The sequence below is a fragment of the Falco biarmicus genome, chromosome 3, assembly GCF_023638135.1.
Source record: "Falco biarmicus isolate bFalBia1 chromosome 3, bFalBia1.pri, whole genome shotgun sequence".
Taxonomy (NCBI): Eukaryota; Metazoa; Chordata; class Aves; order Falconiformes; family Falconidae; genus Falco; species Falco biarmicus.
Window position 1 is genome coordinate 77632811 of NC_079290.1, and position 19095 is coordinate 77651905.

At 40.8% G+C, this 19095-nt stretch overlaps 1 protein-coding gene across 4 annotated transcripts in view; it reads right to left on the reverse strand.

Moving 5' to 3' along the window:
• FHOD3 (formin homology 2 domain containing 3) overlaps window positions 1-19095 on the reverse strand; it is a 417034-nt gene that overhangs the window by 60668 nt on the left and 337271 nt on the right. For 3 of the 4 annotated variants that reach the window (XM_056332746.1, XM_056332744.1, XM_056332743.1), the window contains 3 exons: window positions 17709-17923; window positions 10586-10885; window positions 6026-6915 (listed from right to left, as the gene is read on the reverse strand). In XM_056332746.1, the coding sequence (XP_056188721.1) occupies window positions 6026-6915; window positions 10586-10885; window positions 17709-17923 (1405 nt within the window). The remainder of the gene's footprint in view (window positions 1-6025; window positions 6916-10585; window positions 10886-17708; window positions 17924-19095) is intronic. The other variant, XM_056332745.1, reaches the window with a different exon arrangement.

Genomic DNA, 19095 nt, shown 5'->3' on the forward strand with positions numbered 1-19095 from the left:
AACAGTGCACTCGCTCCTCAGCAATAAGTTATGAGAGACATATGAGCTGTATAAGGGGACGTAAGCACGTAGGTATTTTCCAGAGCTATGGCTGCATATGGGGTATAAAATCTTGGGGTAAGTAATTCTTTTAAAAAACAGGGGCAGAAAAGATTTAAAATCCATTCTGCAAACAACAGCTGAGCTACAAAGAAATCCTTTCCAAATAAATAAAAGGATGAAGAAGACAGAAAGATTTTACTACTCTGAACTTCATTACCCTACTGCGAGGAAAAAAATTGCTTTTTATCGGCCATGAAATTGCACATGTGTAAATGTATGACTGTTAAAATAAGCTACAATTATTAATTTCTATTACATTATTAGGTGACTTCAGACTGTGCTTTTTAAGTTCCTTCACAGAGAATGACTTCAAATGCTTTAGGGAACAGTGCACTAGTGCACTTGGTTTCATATTTTAATGTGTCAGTATGTAACATAAGCCCTGAACTTCTGAATATTATTAAACGTAAAACCAAAATTAATTAGAAAATACAAATATATCAGGTGGTATAATTTGTGGGAAACAAATGTACCTGCAGTGTATTAACAATTACAGTGAATTTAGAACTGTGGAATCATAGAATGGTTTGTGTTGGAAGGGTGCTTAAAGACCACCTAGTTCCAACCCCCCTGCCATGGGCAGGGGCACCTTCCAGTAGACCAGGTTGATCAAGGCCCCATCCAGCCTGGCCTTGAACACTGCCAGGGATGGGGCATCCAGAGCTTCTCTGGAAACCTGTTCCAGTGCCTCACCAAACTCACAGTAAAGAATTTCTTCCTTATATCTAATCTAAATCTACCCTCTGTCAGCTTAAAGCCATTCTCCCTTGTCCTATCACTACCTGACCTTGCAAAAAGTCCCTCTCCAGCTGTCTGGTAGGTCCCCTCTAGGTACTGGAAGGCAGCTACAAGGTCTCCCTGGAGCCTTCTCTTCTCTGGGCTGAACGAGCCCAACTCTCTCAGTTTGTCTTCATAGAAGAGGTGCTCCAGCTCTCTGGTCATCTTCATGGCACTCCTCTACACTTACTCCAACAGGTCCATGCCCTTTTTATGTTGGGGGCCCCGGAGCTGCATGCAGTACTGCAGGTGGGGTCTCATGAGAGCAGAGCAGAGGGGGAGAATCACCTCCCTCATCCTGCTGGCCATGCATTTGCTGATGTAGCCCAGGATTTGGTTGGCTTTCTGGGCAGCAAGCACACATTGCTGGGCTACAATGAGCTTCTCATTCCCCAAGACCCCCAGGTCCTCCTCCTCAGGGCTGCTTTTAACCTGTTCTCCACAAAGCCTGGCCTGTGTTTCTGCTTGGGATTGCCCCAACCCACGTGCAGGACCCTGCACTTGGCCTTGTTCAATTTCATGAGGTTTGCACAGGCCACCTCTCACACCTACCAGGGTCCCTCTGGATAGCAACCCTTCCCTCCAGTGTGTCGACTGCACCACACAGCTTGGTGTCATCAATAAACTTGCTGAGGGAGCACTCAATCATGCTGTCCATGTGGCTGAAAAAGATGTTAAACAGCACCATTTCCAATACCAACCCCCGAGGAATATCAGTCGTTGCTGGTTTCCACTTGGACATTGAAGTGTTGACTGCAACTCTTTGAGTGTGACCATCCAGCCAATTCCTTATCCACTGACTGTTCCATCCATGCACGACTGCCCTTAGTGAAGCCATGCTGACTGTTACCAATCGCCTCCTTATTCTCCATGTGCCTATGGAAACTCCATAGTTTCCAGAAGAATCTGCTCCATGATCTTGGTGACCACAGAGGTGAGACTGACTGGCCTGTAGAATCCTGGGTCTTCCTTATTTCCCTTTTTAAAAATGGGGGTTATGTTTCCCCTTTTCCAGTCAGTGGGAACTTCACCAGACTGCCATGACTTCTTGAATATGATGGACAGTGGCTTAGCCACTTCATCTACCAGTTCCCTTGGGATCCATGGATGCATCTCATCAGGTCCCATGGGCTTGTGCATTTTCAGGTTCTTTAGATGTTCTTGAATCTGATCTTCTTCATGGGTGGTTCTTCATTCTCTCTGTCCCTGCCTTTGCCTTCTGTGACTTGGATGATGTGGCTGGAACGTTTGCCAATGAAGACTGAGGCAAAAAAGTAATTGAGTACCTCAGCTTTCTCCATATCCTGGGTAACCAGGTCTCCCATTTCCTTCTAGAGAGGGCTAATGTTCTCCCTAGTCTTCTTTTTAACACTAATGTACCTATAGAAGCTTTTCTTGTTGCTCTTGATGTCCCTGGCCAGACTGAATTCTGTCAGGGCTTTAACTTTCCTAATCTGGTCCCTGGTTGCTAAAGATCTCTGAAGTTAGGTCTTTACAAGACTTAATTGGCCTCTGTCGCCTCTATTGAAGGCTGGGTAGTCCAGATAGGTTATTTAAAACCCATTACCATCCCAGATAAGGTGATTCCTGGTCTGATGTGCACATAGTCTAAAACACACCTCCTTGCTTTAATTAATATGGGAAGCAGTAAAATTTAAATCACTTTTCCAGTGGTCATATAAGTAATTAATTACATATAAGCACCAAGTCAGAAATACCACCTGCATTTAAAATTGTAGAACAATCTGCATTAGTAGTATAGAAAAAAATGGGCAATCCATTAATAGTAAGATGCAATTTTGTAATTTCTATGTCAGTTACCAAGAATTTAGCATTGGGTATTTAAAATGGATTCACTCAGCTGCCACAGACTTTGTCCAGGATACATATATATAATATTTTTCAGAAATTCCGGTCCACATCTATGAGTTGTCTTAACATTTATTCAAATTGCAAGAAAAGTTTTCAAAAAGAGTATGTGTCTATGCATGTATATACATGTGTACATGAAAATACATTATTTAATTATTCCCTCCTACTGGTGTCTGTGGGCACATGATAGATCACTATATCCCACAGGGTATCAGCAAAATAATACTTTAAAATGAGAACCAAGTGGATGGCAGAAGGGTTTAACAACAACATTTGATTCAGTAGTGTCTGTGTGTTTTCATTTCTCTTCACAGAAAAACAAGCACTTTGAAGTGTTTTGCCAAAATACTCGCTTTGTTTGGCGGAGTAAGAAGGAAAGAAATTGTAGACTGGCTTGGAGGGGATACCTGATCACTCTCTTTCTATTCACAAATATAATGTTGTGGTCCTCTATTCCAGAAAATAAACGTTCTGCAACTAGAGTTGCTCCACTAACTGCAATCAATGTGCAAGTTGTCCAGTGTGGCCCAAGTTTTTCCTAAAATCACTAATCTCCCCCCGCAAACTCCCATATTATATCCTACAATTTAAAATCCACTTTATTTTATTGCAGCCTATTGTGTTTAATGAAAAACTTCTCATGAGCCAGGAAGTAGCTGTTTATAGCTGTGTGTTGTGGAAATCACAGTGAAGGATTAGAAACTGGAGTAAAATTGGTTACAGCTGTATGAAAGAGCATATGCACAAGATAGAGCCAAGCCCCCCCTACACACCCTGACTTTACTTTTCCTCTCATCCTTCTGGACTGCTCCTTTTCCATGCAGCTACTTCCATCTATTACTATGAAATCTGGAGATTTGACTTTTGATTTGTTGCTCTACGATCTTTTTTTTTCAGCTGAACCAACTGAGCTGTGAGTCAGACTTTACGATATTATAGAATAAACCTGTTTTGGATTGCAGCCATTGGACAGGAGAAACTAGACACAACGGGGAATGTAGTCCCTGGAAATAAACCAAGCAGTCTGGAAAAAGCGAGAGCTATCCTAATTTGAGTGCAATCTTCATACCAAACCTCAAGTCTTTTACGAATTCAGTGGTCTGCTTAGTTACTCCCACTCTCACTTGATCTAAAGACCATCTCCTATCCTGGACGATTTGCTGGTATTCACTAAAACCAGGCAGGAGTCTCAGAAGTCTGGGTAGACTTCCACTATGGTATTCCTTAGTCACCATTGTCTCTACATTGTCTACAGAGACAATGAGGCTTCTATGTCTGTGTTATGGGATGGAGTGGAAAGAGCCAAAAGTATAATGTCTCATGCAGAGAGCAGTTATTAGTCTCCAAGAGGAAAGCAGTCACCTAAATCATTCCTCAGACTTGCACTAATTTCAAAGAAACCTGCTCGCTCATCTTCCAGCCAGAAGCCAAAAGCTGTGCCAAAGCATCAGTCAGGTTTGGGAAGCAAGTGTGAGGGAGGGAAAATGGCCAAAGGTAGTTTGGGAACGTACATGGTGAACGACTGGAAAAGTAAACAAGTCAAAATTCCAACAATTTAACATTTTACGATAATTTTGAGTGAGAATAAAAGATTAAGAATCAGAGTGATCCATTACAATACTGGCATTTAGCACAAAGCTAAAGTTTGGCAATGGCAAATATGTCATCATTCCACATTCAATTCGAGGAATTAAATGTTTTATGGATCTAAGAAAAGGCTCTTACTCCTTCCATCTATAAACCATCTGTGGCAGATTTGTATTTACAGGGGGAGAGATGAGGAGTAACACACCACGACGTCACCAGCATTCCTTCCTCAGCAGAAAAGGAATTAGAGAGAAAAAATAATCTCAGCATCGGCCAAATGAACAATCAGCTGAATGTGTTTTTAGAGCTGCTCCACCATATGTTTCAGATCTACATGCCTCTGTATCTCAAAAAATTCAGCTAAGAACAGAGATGGCACTATCTACACGAGCCATCTATTTATATACCTGTTGTTTGTTAGGTATTTAATGAGGTGCTTGGTTGTTCAAATTGCAATGTTTCCACTTGGCCCAGAAGATCAAGAACGCCTATCAGAAAATTCTGACTTAATAACCCAGACAAGTGACATGAAGAACTTACACTATGAGACATCCAGTCTCCCCAGATTAAAAGCAAACAATAATATATATGATACATAATATATGTAACAACTTTTGCCAGCCAAAGAGAAGTAAAAGCGAACAATAATATATGATCCATAATATATATAACAACTTCTGCCAGCCAGAGAGAAGCAAAATATTCAAGGTACTGACTGTTTTTTACGTCACTATAAAACATATAGGCATACAGAGAATACATACACGTGATTATTTTCTTTTTTTTTTTTTTTTTTTTTAAGTAAGAGAGTTTCACTAGAAGTTTAACTGGAAAAAACCTATTGTTTCCCTGATACTGGTTACTGCTTAGGAGAAAAAGAGGTTTTGTAGCCATGAAAAACAAATGTTCAAGCTAATAACTTTTTTAATGCTACTTCAAATTCCTACTAGATGTAAGTATAAAAGTCTTCCTTTTGCTTTTGAGTCTAATGTTAAACAGCCATGTCACCAGACTTTGTGAATTTAATTTATAACAACACTAAGGAAGAGGGAATCCTAGCTACAAAGGTATTTCCTGTGCCAGCTTTATCCTAAAATTTGGATAACCACATTGTCCAAATTAAGGATTTTAAATAGGCTTGTTCGCTAGTATAAAACAAAAACCCAACACCCCTGAAGATTTTAGCTGTAAACTTGGTCCAGCTGATAAATTGATCCTTCAGAACAAAGCACATGTGTAAGCTCTTTGCAGCAGATCCAGTTTGATACTCTTAACTTTTCCACATAAAGATTAGGAAAATATTACCAAGTGAAGAACTGTCAAATACACAGATATGAATCATCATGCCATGACCTTTATATTAATGTAACAGAAAATATTTCCAATTTCAATACCTGGTCTGGCACTCAGCTACAAACAAGTAAAGGTATAATTTTGTTGGTATTCCCCATCTGAAGTGATACCCCATAACTGGTAGACCTGAGACAGAAGGGCAGCTTGGAATGTACAACACCCTAGGCTCATCTTCTAGTTTTAGGCCATGGAATATCTTCTGTCATAGGCCAAGCTAGAAACACATCCAGTAATTTCCACTGTTTTCATATAAACAACATAAATCACCTAGATTTAAGTCAGAATGAATACCAATACAATAGCAAAATAGTAACAAGCTGAATATGAGCTTTACCTTTGTGACAGGCAGTTCCTTGGATTTAGACTCAAAGAGATGCTCCAGTTTGGAAGTGTCCACCTTAATGGGTTCCAGTTTCGACCACAGGAATTCTCTGCAGCGTTTGTTGTTTTTGCACTGCCACTCAAACGGCCGTACCTCGTTCCAAAACAGACGGATGGTTTTCTTCTTCTTTATAAATGCTGGCTGACCCCTAGAAATCTGGGGTGACCCTAAACCCTGAGGAGTGCTGAACAGCGGAGGAGGAGCCAATAAATTAGCAGAGGGTGGAGGTGGAGGTGGACATCCAAACAGCGGGGGAGGTGGTGGAGGAGGCAAACCCAGAAAAGAAGGTGGAGGTGGAGGAGGGGGAACAAGGGAGTCCCCGGGACCCATATCCATGTCCAACACATCTACATCATCCTCCTCCCCCAAGTCTGTAAAATCCATGTCTTTGATTTTAAGTTCTCTGGGATTAGCCATGAGCTGATCCCAGATGTAGTCAGATTCCTTCTTTGGCTGTGCTGGCGTTTTTTCGGGGACCTGTTCAATGATTTCATCTTCAGGCACGGCTGTCCCCTTGCCCAGCTCACCACTGTTGAATTTTTCTGCAAAGGCCTTCACGCTGCCTTGGTTGTCCAGATTTCCAATTTCCATCTTTTTGACACTTTCATCTTTGGCCTGCTTTGTGGCCTGAAGGATAGAGATCCTACTGGCTAGGCTAGTGAGTGACTCCTCGCTTTCCTCCGTCTCCTTCTTTTCCTCCTTCGCCTCCAGCTCCTTCTCCTCTTCATCCTTGGGCTTTTTGTTATGCGCATACAACATGTCCAGCATAAACCGCTTGTTGTTGAGGATGTTGCTGCACTGCTCATTCACACCAGCATCCTGAATGGTCTGCGACCATGGACCTGAAATCACACACACACAGGTGGAAAGAGTCAAGGGGAGGCACCCAGAGCACCCAGAACACTCTTCAACCCACCAGAAAATAACTGGAGGACAACACACAATTAATCTGAAACTGGGCAAGCAGTAGCTTTGACAAATTTGAAATAAGTGACAGTGCTGATATATGGCCCAATCTTGATGGGCTGGGAGTAATTCTCAAAAAAGGAGTGGGAGCAGAAAATAATTGGTGTATCTTAAGAGGGACTACATAACTCAAGATATCAAGGTTCAGGTTTCTCCTGAAATCTGTCTGGTTTCACTTTGGACTTGCTAACCCAGCTCATTTTATACAGTGCATAAATGCTCAGAACCTTTAGTAAACCAGGCTGGGGCTTAAATATCATAACGATGGCACAAAATAGGTTATCATCATACTTTTCACCTGCCCATAAACTCGAACCACCCAAGGAAAACTTCCTTATCAAAGAGATCTTTCCTGCCTGATGTCAAGGTCAACATATAACTGCTTACTGGTGAGGGGAGGAGAGCTTTCACAAACGGCTGTTCCTCAGACCTTCTGGCTGGGTACCTGGGCCACCTTCACAACACGGACTATTTGAATCTTGAGCAGGCTTCACACCCAGGGTACAGTTCTCAAGGCAACTCAGTGAGTATAAGCATAAGCAAGTTTTTAAAAGATATTTCCAGGAATATGAGCACCTTTATAAAAAGGTTTAGAAAATGCTGTTACTCTCCCTGTAATACATGATGGCATTGAAAGCCTAATGGCCTTCTTCCCACATCACAACCATTTGACATGTCACTGTAACGAAGCTTCATCTTTCTGACTACTGCTTTTTTTCAACAATAATCTGCAAAATACCATGTTTGAGACAGCACTATAAATAATAAACTTGAGTGGTCAAATTGTAAAAATAAATGATGTAAGTGTCTCTGCGTCTACCTTTCCCTGAACATAATACTGCTAACCAATGTGGGTAATGTGTCTAAAAGTTATGGTGCCGCTTTTTCCAGATGTCATCAAATGAAGTGATTAAACATGGAGAAAGATAATTCTTCCCAATTACTGTATTTCCTGTATGGGATTCCTTCCGTTGTCCATTGTCTTTATGTAAACTCTAATTTTTAGACACATTTTATTTTGATTGCTAGCCTGCCTTCCTTTTGGCCCCTTGTGGTTAAAGATTTTCTTTTATACCTGTCAATTGCCCTTTCTTTTAAACTTCCATTCTATCTTTGTTTCTCCCCTTATGCTCCCAACTTTTTCAATACTTTAGAGTTTTAAGTAACTTTTATGGCTTGCCTTGTCAACAGAGTTGCTTTCTTACCACAGCCTCTAGCCCTGTGCTCTGAGAAGGTGCCCCCTTGGTGAGATCCACATCTAGATCCCCAGCTCCTCCCTGCCCCTTTAAAATAACATCATGTTAAAATGTGTGACAGGTCTCACCGCACAAGGCATATGGACAGCAATGACTTTCACCTCTACTCTAAACCACATTTAAAATGAGTCCAAGGGTTTAACCCCAGACAAAAGGACTTTTTTTCAGTGATGGATACAACCTCCAAAACTGTTTCCTTCTACTTTCCTGCTGGAGGCTTGACTGCTTCCATTACCTGTTTACTTTTCCTCAGACTTTTTCCAAGGGATTGCTTTCTCACCAAGATTTGTCACCTGAGGTAGTTTCTTTGGTTTGTCTCTGAGGTAGTTTCACTGGACAATGTGACTAGGCAATTCCTTCCCCACACCATATATTTTATCCAGCTGAGGCTCTCCCAGCCTTTCCATCAAAGATGTTCAAGATTTCTCCCAGGACCTCTCCTACAAATCCTACATGACCTACTCACTCTCAGTTTCACCAGCTGGGATCTTCCAGGATTTAATCCCTTTGCAAAACCACTCATCAAAATTCCCCCAGACACATTCTCTAATTTGTGCTCCTCAAGTCTCCCTGCATCTGACCTAACTGATCAAAGATTATTGCTGTGAAGACTATTGCTACCTTGCTGGCCTCGTCTGCCCTTCTCTCCAAAGGTAAAGCTTTGAAGTACTATTGGAGAAACAAGACCTGTTGGAAGCCAAATTCAGCAGGATGACTAACAAAGGAGGAGCCAGGACCAAAGGCTTTAGTCCTTTGTATGCATCTGGGCAGAACCAGTGGGCCACCTCATAGGAAACTGCTTGTTGGGAATGTGAGAACTGATGGAGAAAGCACTCTTATTTTCTTTCTGAATCTCCTCACCCGCTAAAGAGCAAACAGCTCACTACATGAGACCTCCTACATAGCACAACCTAATAAATCTTTGGCCTACTGGTAACAGGTCAATTTTAAGATGTCAGTTTTTCAGTAACAGGGTACATTTCTTAGCTTTTAACAAAAAGTACATACACACTTAATTAGAGTGGTAACAGATTGGTAACAGACTAAGATGAGGGGAAAAAACCTGTAACTTGTTCTCCCTTACTAGCACTTGGACTATGCCACAGTGTAACAACATCCTTCATCCATCATATCTCCCCTCTCTTTCATGCATATATATCCATCTAAATTCTTTAAGAGTACAATAGCATTTTAAGTAACTCAATCTTGATGATGAAAATGAGACGAAAAGAAGCTAGCTCTTAAATTTAGAATAAAATTAACTTAATGTTTCCCAGAAAAAATAGTGAGAGGGTTTAAACTTGAACAGTACAATCTGACAGTTTATCTCTGAGAGGTAATCCTTGTGATTCAGAGTTATACCTCTTCTTTCAGGAAAGTGCAAGACAATTTCACATTGTAAAGCAATTCTTTTTTCTTTCCTAGAATGCAGAAAACTTAGGACAATGAACTCCACTGTTCAGCCCTAAGGAAACTTAGGAACCAAATGCCCTCAGTACATTACATTCCTGTACTTCCCTATAAAAAGGGGAAAAGAGTAACTAATCTTCAAAGGTCAAAATCTGTCTTTTACTCCCTCCCTGCTTGGGCTGCATAACAAATTCTGGTTGTCGTTATATCTCCAGGCAGAAAAATGGTTCTTAAGACTGGGCCTTTACAGGTGCCTGGTGGCATAACTGACCAGAACCACTGGTCACGGAGGAACTGGTCTTTTCCAGACAAGGTCTATTTTGTGTGCCTCCTTCACATGAGCTAAAGATGGACAGCCCAGACCTATCTTCAGCAGTTTCTATGTATCCCCCTCTGCTTTCTGAAGCCTAACCAAGATGGGAGAACTGGAGGAAACGAACAAACATCCTAGCCCTCATTGCTCTTCCTCTTCCACTAAAAGGATGAGAAAGGTATCTGGAATCTTATGACAAATCATGTCAGCACAGCCCCTCATCTCATCATTTTATGTGTAGAAAGTCCAAATAAATTCTTTGGGAGCTAGAGATGCAAGTTGCTGCAACATGATGATTCAATAGTTAAAATATTAATCTTAAGGAAAGAAAATGGTCTCGAATCAAAAGAAACCTCATTTCATCAAGGCCTTACTGTCCCTCAAACATAGAAACACCACTGAAGTCTGTGGATTTCCAAGCAGAGAGTAGACCAGACTTGGCTATGGTAAGGAAATTCTTAGACAGGTGCAAAGGGTTTATTAGCTAATTAACACAACAACACAGCTGCTAATTTAACATTTTTTTTCCACCAGAAACCCTTCATTATTGAAAAAGCTTCACTTTACCAGTTTCATTGTCACTGGTTAACTTGTCCTCTCTCTCTTCCCTCTCTAAAGTGCTGCTTGCTGAGGATATACTGGATGCAGAGCAGTTGTCTTTTTCATTCACTTCCTCATTCTGCCTCTCTTTTTCACTGAGTATTGCACTTTCTTCTGGCTCTCTCTCTGGTCCTTGCTCCACCTCACTCTCTGGTCCCACCTCTGTAGTCTCTACTTCCTTGGGTGTCTCCGTTCCCTGCTTGGCCTCAGCCTCCTGCTCTGGTTCTGGTTCTGTCTCTGTCTCTGGTTCGGGTTCACTGGCACTCACTGGTGGAGAGAACAATGGGAGAAAGAGATTCACTTAACAATGGAGTCGTCTCAGGATCTTCCCTCTAAACGAGAGCAAAGTGCCTTATAGAAAGAAAATAAAAAGCAAGTCCATGGCATGCTGAATGAACATTAGGAGCAAGAGACTGATGAATGTTGTGCGACAACAGCATTGCACATGAGAGTGGCCTGGCAAACCCCCTTGCTTTCTGTCTTGAGCCAGCCCACTATTTTTATACATACTTCCACAGCTGGAGTGTCGGACTTGCACAATGATTTGAACGAAGCAGCAGAAAATGGGCATCCCACCTGAGCATGACAATGACAGCTCAGTGCCTAGACAGAGCCATCAAGGAAAAGATGTTTTAAAAAGCAAAAAGCAGGGAGATTGTGGCTTTTGGCTGAATTTTCTTTGGGTTCTGGAAGAGTTCTTTTTTTCACTTGATGAGGTACACTTCAATGAAAAAAATACAAATATTAGTTTTATTAACACAATTGAACGGCACAGTCTGGAAATGGCACTGTCACACATTTGGCTGACAAAACCCATATGTTTTTTCATGCACATTTACTTCAGAATAGCCACATCAAAACTGAACAAAGTTTCCAAATGCTTGGCATATGGCACAAATTTAGTTTCCAATTGGTCAGCATATGGCATACGATGAGCTTTTTTATTGGCTGGCACACAGCAAACACTGTTGATACAATGCTTGGTTTTTTTCTTCCTTGCTTTATCACTGACAGTGAAATTAATTCATTCACCTTCAGGGTTTTTAGCTGTAACAGCAGATTTTCACATGCAAATATTCTCTGCATGCTGCAAAGAAACTGAAGAGCATCCAAACCTATTCACATCAAGCAGCTCACAATGTTCTGAAAACTGAAATGCCATGCAAAAGTGATGAAAATGGGCATGCACGTTAGTTCTGCATACTTCCCAAATCCCCTTTGTATTAAATCTTGTGTTGGGTGGCTGAACTACAATGACAAAGTCATACTTGTTTTTTTCCTCCTGTAACTATTTTTTATTACAATATTGCAAAAGAGTCTTCTGGACTTGTCATAGTCTTTGGATCACATGATATATGATGAGACTTTCTTCAAGAACCAAATGAACCTTTGAAGGAAAAAAAGTATCACGCTGGAAGGCAAGCCAAACATTTCAGTCCTCTAGGGAGCAGGTAAATGGATGTATCCTGAGAAAGTATAAGCCAAAATAATGACGGTCACAATATTTTCCTAAGACCGTTTCATGTTGCATGCCTATCCTGTTTTCTGAGACACCCACAGAAAGAGTAATGATTTCTAACAGTGCCTATGCATACTTTACAATAAGTTTTTAAACCAGGTTTCAGTAATGCATCTTCAGTAGCACACTATTTCATGTAATTTCATATAATTTAAGCATACAAAACTGTGAATGATATTTTTTTTTCTACTGATTTCATTGGAGCTAAGCTTCTGCACTTTCACTATTGACTTTAAATGTGTAGCTAGTTAAATAAGCAGACATGCGTATATCATACATCTATATAAAAAAAAGTACACATAATGTTTAATATATAGTCCATGCTCACTGAAATCCCTCTAGGATGTTTTAAAACACGCCCAATTAGAAGCCTAGCCTTCTCCCTCTTCTACACAGAGAGCATCTGAAGGTCTAATATTAGATATGTGAACAGCTCTGCACATGCCTTGTCTCTCTAAATGTACCTTACCTATGACTGTAACCTGGACACCCCCTGCAAAAGAATCAAAATTACAGACAGCTGGCAAGATGTTGGCAGACACTCTGAAGTCCAGTGGTGTGTTTCTGACCACAGCTGTCAGTGCGTAGGTATAGCACAAGAGCATTTTAAAGTCAAGCCAAGATTTGAATATTACTGAGATGGAAGCTCAGGAATCCTTCAGGAGTTCCTGGAACTAACGTGGTATTGTAGCATGAAAGACTCTAAGCATGCCATACTGCAATGGTCCACATATAAAATGTCATCAATTAATACTTGAATAATCATAGTTTCATACAAATTTTAGATGTTTCTCTTCAAAAAGAAAAGCTCTCATGCAGTAACCAAAAAGGTCTACTGCAACATCTCAGGTGGAGAAAGAAGCCGACTAAAATGCGGCCAGGACTGCTGAGCTTATGCCACATTGGTCATGAAGCTACACTGAAGATTCAACAGGATAAAGCCAAGGGAGATCTAAGAAATGCTTGAGAAAATGAAAATGTTCAAAAGAATTGTGGATACTCTTAAAACAAGGAATATTTCATACATACCAGAAAGATGCGGTGTCTTAGCAAAATCTAATATATAATAAAGAGTAAAGAGCAATATACTGACACAGGCTGCTCTTTTGATTTCAAGGAAGATCCAAATCTAAGCACTTCTAGAAGAAGAAAAGGATAGGTTGACACTTATTTTGACAGTCTCTCCCTTTTTTAGGGATAATACCAATCCCCTATAACCCAAATAGCTTATAAATAGTGAGCTAATTCCAGCAGTGCTCCCCTCAAAAAGCAGTTCAAAAATCAGATTTGTCAGCAAACACTAGCAGAACAAAACCAGCAAGCTAGACATGTGTTCATCACTTGCAGTTCAGTCATGTAATCCATTGTGCTGAGAATGATGAGGACTTCCAAAGATGTTAAATACAAATCTCAGTGAATGCTTGGTGGTGGCCTATTTGAAATGAGCTGGAACTTTCAGTTCCGTACCTACTGGATCCATTTTCACACTAGACAAAACACAACTCTATGTGGCAACTTTGCAGATATCAACACTTCAATAACAGACCAGGCTCTGTCCCTTGTCTTCAGGCTTTTTCTGGTGGGCAAAGACTCAGGGAAGCAGATAGGACACTCAGAACATATGATATCAACAGCAAAGGTGTACCTGAGACATCAAGAAGTGTGATGTCATTATAAGTAACAAATTTATTTTTTTTAAATCCAGTTCTTACACACACACAGTTCTTAAAACCAAAGCTGGGATTGCCAGATTCAATAGTAATCTCTTTCACTTGCATATGCTATTTTTCACACTTCTCTCAAGTCTTAGCTTTTCTCTGATGCCCCTATTAAAATACATGAGTGAGCTGAGGTCTTTAAATGAGCAGAAGTTTTACTTGCAATGGGATTAATCAGGAGGAGAAAAACTGAATGTGGCTTTAAGAACTAATTTTTTAGTCATATGCCCACTGCTTTTTCTGCCAGAACTTACTTTCTAAAAATATATTATTGGAAAAAACCACAAAGACTTTTCAGAAGAATGAAATCTCCCAAAGAAGCTGTGTATCCTCATCACTAAAAGAGACAGTAGCAGGGTCGCTCAATGAATGTGTAAAGATATTGTGATTTTGAGAGATGGTATAATCTGCATCTTCTGACACTTTCAAGACTTGGTCATGTAAAGCCCTAGCAACCTGATCTACTATGTTCTGACCAGATGTGGGTGACAGCCCTCTTTTGAGTGAGAGGTTACAGAGGACAGCAAGCTGTTCCCTTCTGAAAAACATGGCTATGAATTTATAATGCTATACAGGGACATTGAGGGAAATTACTTTTGATATTCAACTATAAACGAACTCTGAAGCAGACACAAGATGTTGTATCCTTAGTACCTGCTGATAAGCCCTCAACCACCCAGTCCTATAAGAGAACAAAACATCCCTCTGGATCTAATTCCCTGTCGGGGTAATAGATTAGGAAACCACATCATCAATTTTCTCTGCTCTCTACTTGGAGCTGGGAGATACATAAGCGAAGTGTCTCTTGAGGATGCATACACTAAGTCTGAAGATGGCTATACCTACCCAAGCCCTCTTGGTTCAATCGTTTGGGCATCACTTGAAGTTTTGGTTGTTATCTCCCATTAGCTTCTCCAGCACAGGATTCCTCTTGCTGTGAATTCAGCAGGGGCTCTCTCTCTTTCTCCACCTCCACCCCAATCTTTTCCTCTTATCCCTTGTGATGGTAAAAACTAGCACAGAGTGATCACCAGTAGGGAACTGGCTCTTTCTCCGTCACGTCAGAAATCACCTTTCTTTGCCGCCCAGCCCAGTTCCTCCTCCTTCTGTACCAAGGTTCCTCTAGCTCTACAGCTGAGGCTGCAATGTCCTCACTGTGCCCACATGCTCTGATGCTTCCCCATCTGCCGAGATGTTCTCACCAGTCATGCTTTAGGCAGTATTTGAACTCTGAATTTGCTCAGCTACTGATATGTTCAGCTTTCCTACTGTCCACAATGTGCACTTGGGTTGGCCTGCTTACTTCCTCAAGTGCTACAAAAGCTGCTCCTCTCAGAGAAAGGTTCTTCTCCAATTCCTTTGTGGATTAACTTCAGAGATGTCTTTGTTATTGTTGCTCTCCTTTACTGCACATGTGCACTTCATAAAATATTCTCCAATGAAATTACAAAAGAGGAAGTAGCTGCTCTGAAAAAAAAATATTAAGTTCCATTTCGCAGTTATGAGACTGCCTTCATTTCCTCTGAATGCCATACCCCAAGTTTTACAAGAGTAAGTCTTACAAGACTTGATTACTTTAGTGGAACCAATTGTTTTATATGAGAAAACACTTCAGCTCAGTAAATCCAGATTTTTATATTGGGTAATGATACTGAGATGTTTCACAGCATGGGACAAAGTTCCATAGACAAAATCCATTTCCTTCTTAAACCCAGTAGATACTGGATGGCCAAAGGAGTGCTGAAGTACAAATGGCATATAATAAAGCTGACTCTGAAAATCACTTACTGTTTTGCTAGTATAGGAATGCACTTCCCTTTTGACTTCAGGTTCTTTATTCTGCAGATGAGTATTACACATCCGTTAACAGTATTCTTGCAGAGTCTTTGGATGGTGTTATGCACAGAACCAAAGAAGTGTTTTCCTTCTGCCGTTTGATCCTTGCTTGGGAAGATGGTCACCCCCCTGTTCAAAACCAACTGCTTGGGGTGCAAGTAATCAGGGTTCTGTCCATGGCTCATGCAAGTTAATGCATCAGTTTCTTTATCTGTTAAAGTCGGATTCATGACATTTCCTGAGCACAGCAACAGTTGAGATTTTAATTCATTATGGAGCAGAAGCAACTTATAATAGTCTAGAGGCCATGGCACAAAGCTTGCCAGCTGTTGGCTTATTTCCAATAGTCTGGCTACCTTGAGAGGAGAAAGCCTGCCCTGCCCACGTGCTCATTACTTCATATGGCCTTTCCAATGCTTTTGGTAGGCCTGAAACAGCAGTCCTTCCTCATGCACAGCTCCCACTGAGGTATACAGATTTCAGGCCCCTGTTCTGGTGCCATTCTGGCCATCTGACTTCAGCTGCCCTTGGCTGAAGGCTTACCCTGCCCCATTCATATGTTGTCTCATTGCAGTCCATTTGCCAGGCTTCCAGGGTGCTGCCCTCTGATGCCTAGTGATATTGCCAGAAGTTTTAGTAGAGATGTCCTGCCTACCCATGTGTTGATAGCTTTGCCATATTCTAGCCACCTAAAGTTGCTCTGTACACCTGCTCTAAATTTATTCTCCAAATGGATTGTGCTGCTCCATTTCATACTGCATTTTTTTTTTAATGCTTCCAGGAGAAATATGTTAAATAATCATCGTAAAAGAGATACTTGCTCCCTACCCAGCTCTGAAATCCTAATGGTGGAAAAATGCAGCTTATTTGCTCTCAAAGCAATATTGCACTAAAAAAATGGGCATCTGGATATTTCTGCATATCAGCGTTACAGGAAAATATCCATGTTTTTTAAGTTCAAATGATTCCACTGAGACTTTTAAGGTGCCAGACAAGAAAACTGGGAACAGAATTGGGAAAATACATAAACCTAAATTAAATAAACATCACCTACTTAGTATGGCAAGGATAAACATGTGCTACATTCAGTATTTGTAACTTTTTTCTTAAATTGCCTTGCTTTATAGCATGCTACCAGCCATAACACTCAATAAAACCAAGCAGTGCATGTTACAAATGCATTAATCACCAATAGCACAAAGCAGGAAATCAAATAAAATAAAAATGAATGATGGAGATAATTCACCCTCAACATGCATTGTAGCTCCCAATGTTAATGCAACATCATGTGGCACATATAAATCTGCATGGTGGGTGTTTTCTTGAGGACTGAAGGAGGGGTACATGATGCAAGCAGCAGAATGACGTGCACACACAAAAAATATTGCTCTGTACACCAATAAATTATATGACAGCAAACCAACCGTGCAAACACTAATTATACTTTCCTTTTTACTAATTGTCTGTGGTCTCTTTTAAGTCCTTTACTACTTGTGCTACAATTTTAAGAGTTTTTGTTGGTGTTAAAAATAACCAACACACCCTCCCTGCCTTTAATTCAAGACCTTTTCTGTTTGTCCCATTCAGCCTGTGCTCTGCTGGAAGGTTATTATAATCTTGGCATTCATCTGTTGCATTTCTTTCAGAGAATCCACATAAGCAAAATCTGTTGGCAGGAATATTGTTGGTCTAGTCAGTAACTTCTAATACACAAGGAACATGATGCTAAAATTAAGACCCTCTGTATGCTGTATTTTCCAATTATTCCATTGTAATAGCAACAGACAAAGATAATATAAATCATAGCAACAATTAGCAGTATATTCTTTGCTTGAATAGGCTAGAAGACATCCAAATCTATGCAAAACCAGGAAATTTAGGAAGACAGCATGAAACAATATAATAATACTCTATACTCTGGCATCTCAGAGGTTGTATTCTTGCACTCGTACATCAAAAAACACTGCTAGCCCAAGAGAAACTGTGATAAGAACACCACTCTTTACTTTTCACTTACCTTCTGAGGGCTGAGGTGTCCCACAAGGAGTGGAAGGGGTCTTCAGCTCTTCCTGGGACTCTATGGATGCTGGGCTGACGCACTTGGGTAAAGGTGAGGATGGGGCTGAAGGAGATCTCAGGTTCAAGGACAGCTCACTTCTGCCTCGGCTTACACTCCGAGCCTTCAGCTCCTTCTCATACTCCTCTGCTGCCAACCTCTCCAAGTATTTGTATCTGAAAGTTAAATTCCAGAGGGTTTCCGTAAAGAAAGAGAAGTCTGTGGCTGATGCTTGTTTATGGATGAAACACCTGCAGAGTATGAGCTGACTTTGTGACACAAGGGATACAGCACTGAACTGCCTGCCTGCTCAAGCTGCCAAACGCACACCAAAGCAAAGACTATTGCTCTGAAAAATGTTAAATTGCTCATGACAAAATACAAGCAAATACCAGCAGAGTTAAAGAGTCTTTAGATGTAGCATTGTGTCTGCATAATACTCCTCCTTTTGGAATCATTTGTGTCCTCCTTTTCACCCTCCTGTTCACCTCCTTCTCCTCCTCCCAGCCCTCCCTCTCCCAAAACTAAAACGGGAGGGGAAAAAAACCCAAAGAAAAAAAAAAGCCTCCAAAGCCAGAGTCCCTTAATATTTATGCAAATAGCCAAAGGCTGAGACTTGCTCCAAGGAGAAGAAAACGGTTCAGTGCAGCAGACAAAACCAGATCTCCCTGAAAATAATAACAATAAATGTTTGGATTGACTATCTAAAGTCTCTGAACCTGCTTCTATTTGCTCTGAGAGCAATGCACTGGAATTCACTTTGTTCTCTCCAGAGTCTACAATGGAAAGTTTTCTTTTTTTTTTATTCTAAAAAATTTCTCTGCCGGACTCAGACATCCAATAGCTTGTACCTGACGTCACATGTAGTTTATTCATCAAAGTCACTTTAAAAGAACAAAGATACATCTGTTTTGCATTTTAGGCAGGCAGAACTCACTGTTTATTAAGACCAGCTACCAATCATATTCTTCATAGTGTGCTTTATACATTTCGACCAAAATAACTTTGAAGTATGTGCCCCTTCCAGATGTCTGCTAATTTTATCCACCATTATTTGCTAAGGAATAAATTCATGAATGCAGCTGGAGGGGGCTTTAGACTGTTTGTCTTACCCACAAGTGAAGTGTTAAACAGGTTAATCAAGACTACTGCTTATGTCCCTGAAACACTGTGGTCATCCTCCCACCACTGTAAACACTTTGTAAAAGGGAACACCTCTCCTCCCCCCTTCTGCCTCACTGACAGCCCGAATTAGTGTACGAGGGTGCATTAAAAGCAGACAGGGTAAAGAAGTCAGACATATGTGGTAACAAACATGCTTACTACATATGGTAGCCACACATGCATG